Below are 10,102 nucleotides of genomic sequence, written 5' to 3'. Positions count from 1 at the left end.
GCTGAGTGCACAGAGCACAATGACGTGGGACCTGGATAAGAGATAGCAACCTGATTTTTCAGTGTAGAAAACAGCATACACCAAATGACCGACAGCCAGATTGGAACTCAAAAAAATTCCAAGCTTCATAAAATGTCCAAAGACATCCTCTGGCTGCTTGTGAATAGGGTAACTAGTAGTGCTCAACTAATATGTCGGTTAGCTGATAATATCGGCAGATATGATCCTTTCACAAACATACAGGTATAATCGTTATTTTTGCCAATATGAATATTTCTATTTTATTGAATTAACAATGTGGAAAAACAATTTTGGCTGTTCTCAAACACAGAAACAGATTTATTGTAATAAGACTCCTCCATTAATTATCCTGTTCTTATACAGTCAACACAACTGACATTTTGTTGGGACTGAGCTGGAGGAAAAGAAATTGTTGAGCTCAAACAATGTAGAAGGGTGTGTCAATGTGAACAGTAGTAGCATCTGTATTGTCTGGCAGCTGTAGAGGTCGCACCCAAGCTGATGTCATAGCCCTGATGCAGACAATTATGTTGCGGTCCCAGCCAGCAATCTAATACCATGTCTGTTCCACACACTAAAAACACTTATAAAGTTTGATGTGTGACCATCTAGCATGTCATATCCACACAGAAATGAAGCAATAATGAAAAAACAGTGTAGTTAAACAATGTGGATTAATACACAAACTGAAGCTATTTGCTCAAATTAATGAAAGAATTTACGCCTCAGTTGAAGCAAGATTCATCAGGTGGTGTGTAGACAACTTTAACAAAGACTGTCAAAATACCGACTGGGTGACAGATGGAATTAGTACCATATAACACCAAGCAAAAAAGAACATTTTCATTGCCGGGACATATTGAAATCGAGGGCACTGCACACAGGAGCACTGGTTTCATGAGACAGACATTCCCCACTGCTGGACTTAAACAGTCTCAGCTTTCCATCCAGGGTTCCGGTCAGCAACTACAAGACACAGAGTGGAAAACAAAAAGCACTCATAATCAACCACTGGTCAGAACACCCAATTCAGACTTTTATGTTAAAACCACCAGTTACAGACTAACACCACTGAGTTCATCTGTCACAAAAATGTGCACTTTATCATTTATCACCAAAACCGTGAATATGGCTGACCTTATCTCTGTTATATAACTTTGTTTAGTCAGTACTGGGGCTTGTTGCACATACTAGTAGTGGTGAGTCAACTGTTTACAAAATATTAAGGCAAGCTCACACCAACACACTTAACATCAACTCATATGCTGCACACCCTTTTTAAAAAGAACAAACATATGTGGCACATTATCTAATATGATAAATTATGCACACATAAACTATCTCAATTTTCTATGAGATAGTTGAGCAGATGATTATTATATCTGATGTGAACCATTATGTGAATGTTATTTTATAGGAACATTTTGACAATGATCAGCAATAGCTAGAAAACACCTTTGTAATTTATGTATTCTGACAGCTGCTAACAAGTAGTACTCTATGAACTAATGATACAGCCAGCTCCAGTGTACTGCTAAAAAAAAAAAAAGTGGATAATGTTCTCTTTATTTTGAAGTATTATCAAGGGCTGCCATGATTAGTCAGTGTAATTGATCACAGAAGCCAGTTGAGGTACACTACCAGTCAAAAGTTTGGATACACTTTCCCATTCAATTGAAAACATTCAACTGAATGGGAAAGTGTTTCCAAACTTTTGATTTGGATCTGTAAATAAAATTCAAGACTTATTCAGTGACTTGGAAATGTTCATGTGTCCATCTCCTGACTTGTCTCAAGAAAACTGACTGTAAAAGTGATGGCTTCATCCTAATCTTAATAAATCACTACCATCCCAACTTTTTGGAATGTTTTGCAGCCCTTAAATGTAGGAATGGATTCCGCGTATATTAACAATTAAAATTTAAGTGTACCAACAAAACATGAAATAGCTTGGGCTCATAAGGTCTGCAAAGAATAAAACTGCAACTGCATTGCTCTAATTAGAACAATGGGGGACATGTGCAATTTCTGTTTTAACTATTTTTACTTTTTAGGAGTATTTATTAAATGTTGGATTGATTTTTAGCAATTTAAGGGTTTTATTAAAGTTGGGTATTTTAAATGTCAACCGACATTTTATAACCCCAATTCCAATGAAGTTGGGACATTGTGTAAAATGTAAATAAAAACAGAATACAATGATTTGCAAATCCTCTTCAACCTATATTCAATTGAATACACCACAAAAACAAGATATTTAATGTTCAAACTGATAAACTTTATTGTTTTTGTGCAAATATGTGCTCATTTTGAAATGGATTCCTGCAACACGTTTCAAAAAAGCTGGGACAGTGGTATGTTTACCACTGTGTTACATCACCTTTCCTTCTAAGAACACTCAATAAGCATTTGGGAACTGAGGACACTAATTGTGAGTGTCATGATTGGGTATAAAAGGAGCATCCCCAAAAGGCTCAGTCGTTCAAAGCAAAGATGGGGGCGAGGATCACCACTTTGTGAACAACTGCGTGAAAAAATAGTCCAACAGTTTGCAAGGAATTTAGGGATTCCATCATCTACAGTCCATAATACAATCAATCAGAAGATTTAGAGAATCTGGAGAACTTTCTACATGTAAGTGGCAAGGACGAAAACCAACATTGAATACCCGTGAGCTTCGATCCCTCAGGCGGCACTGCATTAAAAACTGACATCATTGTGTAAAGGATCTTACCGCGTGGGCTCAGGAACACTTCAGAAAACCATTGTTAGTTAACACAGTTCATTGCTACATCTACAAGTGCAAGTTAAAACTCTACCATGCAAAGCAAAAGCCATACATCAACAACATCCAGAAACGCCGCCGCCTTCTTTGGGCCTGAGCTCATTTGAAATGCACAGATGCAAAGTGGAAAAGTGTGCTGTGGTCTGAGTCCACATTTGAAATTGTTTTTGGAAATCACGGACGTCGTGTCCTCCGGACAAAAAAGGGAATAGACCATTCAGATTGTTACCAGTGCAAAGTTCAAAAGCCAGCATCTGTGATGGCATGGGGGTGTGTTCTGTGATGGCACTATCAATGCTGAAAGGTACATCCAGGTTTTGGAGCAACACATGCTGCCATCCAAGCAACGTCTTTTTCAGGGACATCCCTGCTTATTTCAGGAAGACAATGCCAAGCCACATTCTGCACATGTTACAACAGCATGGCTTCGTCGTAAAAGAGTGCGGGTACTAGACTGGCCTGCCTGCAGTCCAGACCTGACGCCCATTGAAAATGTGTGGCACATTATGAAGCACAAAATACAACAACGAAGACTCCGGACTGTTGAACAACTGAAGTCATACTTCACGCAAGAATGGGAAAGAATTCCACCTACAAAGCTTCAACAATTAGTGCCCACAGTTCCCAAATGCTTATTGAGTGTTATTAGAAGGAAAGGTGATGTAACACAGTGGTAAATATACCACTGTCCCAGCTTTTTTGAAATGTGTTGCAGGCATCCATTTCAAAATTAGCAAATATTTGCACAAAAATCAGTTATTAGTTTGAACATTAAATATCTTGTCTTTGTGGTGTATTCAATTGAATACAGGTTGAAGAGGATTTGCAAATCATTGTATTCTGTTTTTATTTACATTTTACACAATGTCCAAACTTTATTAGAATTGGGGTTGCAGAGGGGCATGTGTAATATGGGACAAAGAAAATGTGGGAACAGTGCAATATAAGACATATGTCTGACCGGAATGGTGTAATTTAAAGGTGTCTGAGCCCCCCCCAAAAAATCTCCTGATGTTCTTAATATTTACAGAAATATCTGTGTGCGGGTGCATGTGGTTAAGTTATGTGTGAGGGCGGGCATTGTTTTTGAGGATGCACAAGCAAATTTCGTTGTGCTGGTTTATTGTGCAATGACAATAAAGGTGATTCTGATTCTGAGAAGTCAAAGTAAATGTAAGGCTCACTGCTGTTTGTTTGTTTTTTGCATTTTCCATGTCGTCCCAACTTTTTATGATTTGGGGTTGTGCTATCAAATGGATGTACGAGGTCTATTAGATAATAAACCGACCCTTTTATTTTTTTTTAACTATATGGATTTGAATGACGTGCGATTACACCAATCATGCTTGAACCCTCGTGCGCATGCGTGAGTTTTTTCACGCGTGTCGGTGACGTCATTTCCCTGTGGGCAGGCCTTGAGTGAGATGTGGTCCCGCCCTCTCGGCTGAATTGCTTTGTTTCACACGCTGCTCGAGACAGCGCGCGTTGCTTTATCAACATTTTTTCTGGACCTGTGAGGAATATCCAAGTGGACACTATTCGAGAAATTAAGCTGGTTTTCGGTGAAAAGTTTAACGGCTGATGAGAGATTATGGGGTGTTTCTGTCGCTGTAAGGACTTCCCACAGAGCAGGACGTCGTGCAGCGCTTCCAGGCGCCGTCGTCGGCCTGTTTCGACCTGAAAACATCCTAATTTAAGGCTTAATTCACCCAGGACGTCGTGAGAGAACAAAGAAGATTCAGAAGAGGCCGGCATGAGGACTTTATGCGGACATTCCACTGTTTAAGGACATTTTTTAATGAAAGACGTGCGCGCAAATTCGCCGAGTCGTTTCCGTGACGACTCGGCAAATCTGTGTGCGCCGCGACAGGAAAAACACCTCCGTGTTGAAAACCATTTGTAAAATTCAGGCGGCATTTGATGGCTTTCAACAAGTGAGTAACTGAGAAATTGTTTAACAGCTTGGGCATGTTCCAACTTGCCCGTTAAGGTTTCCAACGGAGGTGTTTTTCCTGTCGCGACCCCCCGCGGTCGGGTCCGGCCCGACATGCGACTCTGCCCGCACGTTCTTTCATTACAAAATGTCCGTTAACAATGGAATGTACGAATAAACTCCTCATGCCGACTTCTTCTGAAAGTTCTCTGTTCTCTGACGACTTCCTGGATCAACAGAGCCTACTTGAAACGGTGAGATGCTGCCGCCTCGAAGCGCAGATCGCCGTCAGGCGCTGTGGGCCGTCCTTACGGTGACACTACCAGACCAAAATCTCTCATCAGCCGTTAAAATTTTTACCGAAAACCAGCTGAATTTATCGAATGGTGTCCACTCAGTTGTGCCTTACAGTTTTGAAAAAATTTTGATCAAACAAAGCAGTAGTCTCTGAGCCATTCTTAAATAATGAAAAAACGACAAGAGGGTGGGCGACTCCTCACTCAAAGACTGCCCACAGGCGAATGACGTAACCGACAGGCGTGAAAAAACTCTTGCATGCCCACGAGGGTTCAAGCATGTCTGATGTAATCACACGTGATTCAAATCCATATGGTTTTTGATAAAAAATAATAAGGTCGGATACTTTTCTAATAGACCTCGTACATTTGATAGCAGGAGTTGCGCTGCACGGCGGCATGTCACATGGGATATATTTTTCGCGGTGGATGCAGCATTTGCCTTCGCCAGTTGGCTGATCACAGGATGACATGGATTTTATGACATGGCACAGCCTGGCTGGTGTTCACCCCTACACCGCGAGATTGAGCTGGAAGCGATCTAAAGGTGAGTTTTTAATTTTTATTTATGTTCTTCTGCTTGCCCACACAGGTGCATTGTCGCAGCTTGTACAGAGGAAGATGGTGTACATGTCACGATATGTGTTTTACAGCTGTGACACCCCAGTCAGCTGCACTGTGGCATACCGCGCAGAGCCTCTGGAACACTGTGACTTGATGTGGGGCAGCAGCGTGGTGCAGCACAGCTGCATGTGATGTTACAGCTATGATGATCATCATAATTCATATACATTATGTAACCCATGATAGGACATGACAATGTATCTGTAATCTGTTTATTATGTATATAACACCTAGTTCAGATGTGTGTGCGGTGCCCTGTGGCCATGGAACGCATTGACTCGCAGGGACAGGGTGGTTTCGGTTTGACTGCACAATGTTTACGTGTAGGACACAAGATGAATGTGTGCCACAGACATTGCACATAAAAATATCTGCTTTGTGAACCCCAAACGGGATCTAGTGAAGGTGCATGTACAGCTCATCCGTGCCACATTCTGGACATACCGGCAGGATTTGACATGCCTGACAATGGTGAATGTCTCCCGAGTGTGATCAGACTGTTCCGAATGCTGTTTTGATACCATGAGAATATGCAGAAAGCAGTCAGACTGCACACAGACTGCAATTCGATTGCTTTTCCACTTCAACTGCACCACAATTGTTTTGAAGATGAGCAAAACATTTGGGACGGCCACACGACTGTGCCCAACTGTTTAGACTACACTCAGACTGCTGTCCGATGTGACTGTGCCTCGACACTTCCCAAATATGGGTAAAATTTTCATTTGAGAAGGATTCGGGCTCATTCAGCCTCGAGTGTGCCGGGGGTATAACGTAGGAGGCTGATAACGGATAGTTGCCTGCAGCAAAAAATGTTAAAAAGGTGTCAAAATTTAGAACAACAAAACCTCTTAATACAAAACTTCCTTGAAATGCCTTACAGCATGTTTCATTCACAAAACCTTTCAACATGACCTTCACACAAAAAGTGCAAGAAACTATAAGCAACATTATTATGAAGTTGAATAAATGAATAAATAAATAAATCCAGCTGACACAGCTCCTGTGTGCACACTGCAACCTTATTCTATGCCAGTCTGTGGGACAGTAGCCTTTTAACATTGATAGGCTGAACTGGTGACATCAAACAAATCAGATAGTGCTCTGAGTAGGACTTTGCTAAAGATCAGAAAGCAGTGATTCATATTTCAGAAGGGTGGTATTGGCTAATGGACTCTCAGGGCCTGGAGAATGGGCCATTTTGTCCATATGATGGGTACTTCTCAGACATCCATGGGCAGAAGCAGAATAAATGAAAATAATTCAAAATCCGTAATGTTTTTAATCTATTGTAAGGGCCACAATTTGAGGCAATTTGAGTTAATTATAATGTACATTGCTTATTACATTAATTTATATACCATGTCATTTGAGGTTATGCATAGATCATAAATAATGCTTAAAAGGTTAAAAACACAATATTTGATGTATATAGCATTTACTCCTGTCTTCAAAATTTATATACGGAGGCAAAGAGCTGCCATCGGGCATGGAGTTTTTCATCCATTTGACAGGTTGTTTTGACAGAGGCCTTCAGTTTGTCTGAATTTTTGGGTATAGTGTCTCTCATCTTCCTCTTGACAGTAACCCAAACATTGTCTATGGGTTTCAGGTCAGGCGTGTTGGCTGACCTAAAGTACAGTAATACCATGGTCAGCAAACAATGGTACTATTTTAGGCACTGTGTTGCCAAATTTTTCTGGAAAAGGAAATCAGCATCTCCATAAAACGTGTGAGCAGATATTAGCATGAAGTGCTCTACAATCTCCTGGTAGATGGGTGCATTGACTTTGGACTTGATAAAACACAGTGGACAAACACCAGTAGATGACATGACACTCCAAATCATCACTGACTTTTTGAAACTTCACACTGGACTTCAAGCACCTTAGATGATATACCTCCCCAGACTTTGGGACCTTGATTTCCAAATTTAAATGCAAAATTTATTTTCATCTGACAAAAAAATAAATAAATAAAACTTTGGACCACTGAGCAACGGTCCAGTTCTTTTACTTCTTAACACAGGTAAGTAACTTCTGACCTGAGCAAGTGGCATTACTGGTTCAGGAGTGGCTAATGCAACACCTGTAACCCATTTTCTGGACACATCTGTGCATGGTGGCTCTTAATACACTGACTCTAGCCTCAGTCCACTTATGAAAGTCCCCTAAGTCCGGGAATCAACTTTGTTTGACTCTCTTCGCAAAGCTGCAGTCATCCCTGTTGCTTGTTTATCTTTTCCAATCACACTTTTTCCTTCCAGTCAACTTTCCATGAATATGCTTTGATACAGCACTCTGTGAACAGCCAGCCAGGTCAGAAATAACCTTCTGCGGCTTACGCTCCTTGTGTAGGATGTCAAGTCACCAATCTTCTACATGAATGTGGTTGTGTGTACTGAACCAGACTGAGAGATTCATGACCTTATATTGCATAAACTGTGACTTCAAATGAAATATAATAAGAAAAACATTTTCAGGTTTTATGGAGCTGCAGGGTGGAACTGGTGTAGTGGGTATTACACAACTCCGCTGGCCTGGTGTGAAAGGGGCTTAAGGCTGTAACATAACAAAATGTGGAAAAAGTGAAGCATTGCAAATACTTTTCAGATGCACTGTGTGCATACATATAAAATTTTCACTTTCTGAAATACCTGAAAAAATATTGAACTTTTTCATGCTGTTCTCATTTTTTTTGAGATGCACTAAATAGTTACTTAGGCTGGTATCTCAATGGACTGTGACTAGTGGAGAGGAAGCAGAGACACAAAATTGCATAAAAACTGGCAAAAAAAAGTGATAACTTTCCCATGTGGAATCTCAATGAATTGGTCCTCCCAACCAGTGGTGGGCACAGATAACCAAAAAATTAACTTCGATAACAGATAATCAGATAACTGAAAAGTTATCTTTAACTTTGGAAATTTGAAACTGCTGGCTAAGGCTAAGCGTAAATTTGGTAAGATTGTAATTCACGTCGGCAGTAATGACACCCGGTTACGCCAATCGGAGGTCACTAAAATTAACATTGAATCGGTGTGTAACTTTGCAAAAACAATGTCGGACTCTGTAGTTTTCTCTGGGCCCCTCCCCAATCGGACCGGGAGTGACATGTTTAGCCGCATGTTCTCCTTGAATTGCTGGCTGTCTGAGTGGTGTCCAAAAAATGAGGTGGGCTTCATAGATAATTGGCAAAGCTTCTGGGGAAAACCTGGTCTTGTTAGGAGAGACGGCATCCATCCCACTTTGGATGGAGCAGCTCTCATTTCTAGAAATCTGGCCAATTTTCTTAAATCCTCCAAACCGTGACTATCCAGGGTTGGGACCAGGAAGCAGAGTTGTAGTCTTACACACCTCTCTGCAGCTTCTCTCCCCCTGCCATCCCCTCATTACCCCATCCCCGTAGAGACGGTGCCTGCTCCCAGACCACCAATAACCAGCAAAAATCTATTTAAGCATAAAAATTCAAAAAGAAAAATAATATAGCACCTTCAACTGCACCACAGACTAAAACAGTTAAATGTGGTCTATTAAACATTAGGTCTCTCTCTTCTAAGTCCCTGTTAGTAAATGATATAATAATTGATCAACATATTGATTTATTCTGCCTTACAGAAACCTGGTTACAGCAGGATGATTATGTTAGTTTAAATGAGTCAACACCCCCGAGTCACACTAACTGTCAGAATGCTCGTAGCACGGGCCGAGGCGGAGGATTAGCAGCAATCTTCCATTCCAGCTTATTAATTAATCGAAAACCCAGACAGAGCTTTAATTCATTTGAAAGCTTGACTCTTAGTCTTGTCCATCCAAATTGGAAGTCCCAAAAACCAGTTTTATTTGTTGTTATCTATCGTCCTCCTGGTCGTTACTGTGAGTTTCTCTGTGAATTTTCAGAACTTTTGTCTGACTTAGTGCTTAGCTCAGATAAGATAATTATAGTGGGCGATTTTAACATCCACACAGATGCTGAGAATGACAGCCTCAACACTGCATTTAATCTGTTATTAGACTCAATTGGCTTTGCTCAAAATGTAAATGAGTCCACCCACCACTTTAATCATATCTTAGATCTTGTTCTGACTTATGGTATGGAAATTGAAGACTTAACAGTATTCCCTGAAAACTCCCTTCTGTCTGATCATTTCTTAATAACATTTACATTTACTCTGATGGACTACCCAGCAGTGGGGAATAAGTTTCATTACACTAGAAGTCTTTCAGAAAGCGCTGTAACTAGGTTTAAGGATATGTTTCCTTCTTTATGTTCTCTAATGCCATATACCAACACAGTGCAGAGTAGCTACCTAAACTCTGTAAGTGAGATAGAGTATCTCGTCAATAGTTTTACATCCTCATTGAAGACAACTTTGGATGCTGTAGCTCCTCTGAAAAAGAGAGCCTTAAATCAGAAGTGCATGACTCCATGGTATAACTCACA

At 40.6% G+C, this 10,102-nt stretch overlaps 1 protein-coding gene across 1 annotated transcript in view; it reads right to left on the bottom strand.

The window, feature by feature from the left end:
* Positions 1 to 319: 319 nt before the first annotated feature.
* Positions 320 to 10,102, bottom strand: part of wdr27 (WD repeat domain 27) — a 170,721-nt gene continuing 160,938 nt past the window's right edge. The window contains exon 24 of the mRNA XM_034185406.1: positions 320 to 987. Coding sequence (XP_034041297.1) covers positions 865 to 987 — 123 coding nt within the window. The 3' untranslated portion in view covers positions 320 to 864. The remainder of the gene's footprint in view (positions 988 to 10,102) is intronic.

Source organism: Thalassophryne amazonica, chromosome 13 (assembly GCF_902500255.1).
Source record: "Thalassophryne amazonica chromosome 13, fThaAma1.1, whole genome shotgun sequence".
Taxonomy (NCBI): domain Eukaryota; kingdom Metazoa; phylum Chordata; class Actinopteri; order Batrachoidiformes; family Batrachoididae; genus Thalassophryne; species Thalassophryne amazonica.
The sequence above is the reverse complement of the archived record's forward strand: the minus strand, read 5'-3'. Positions and strand labels throughout refer to the sequence as shown.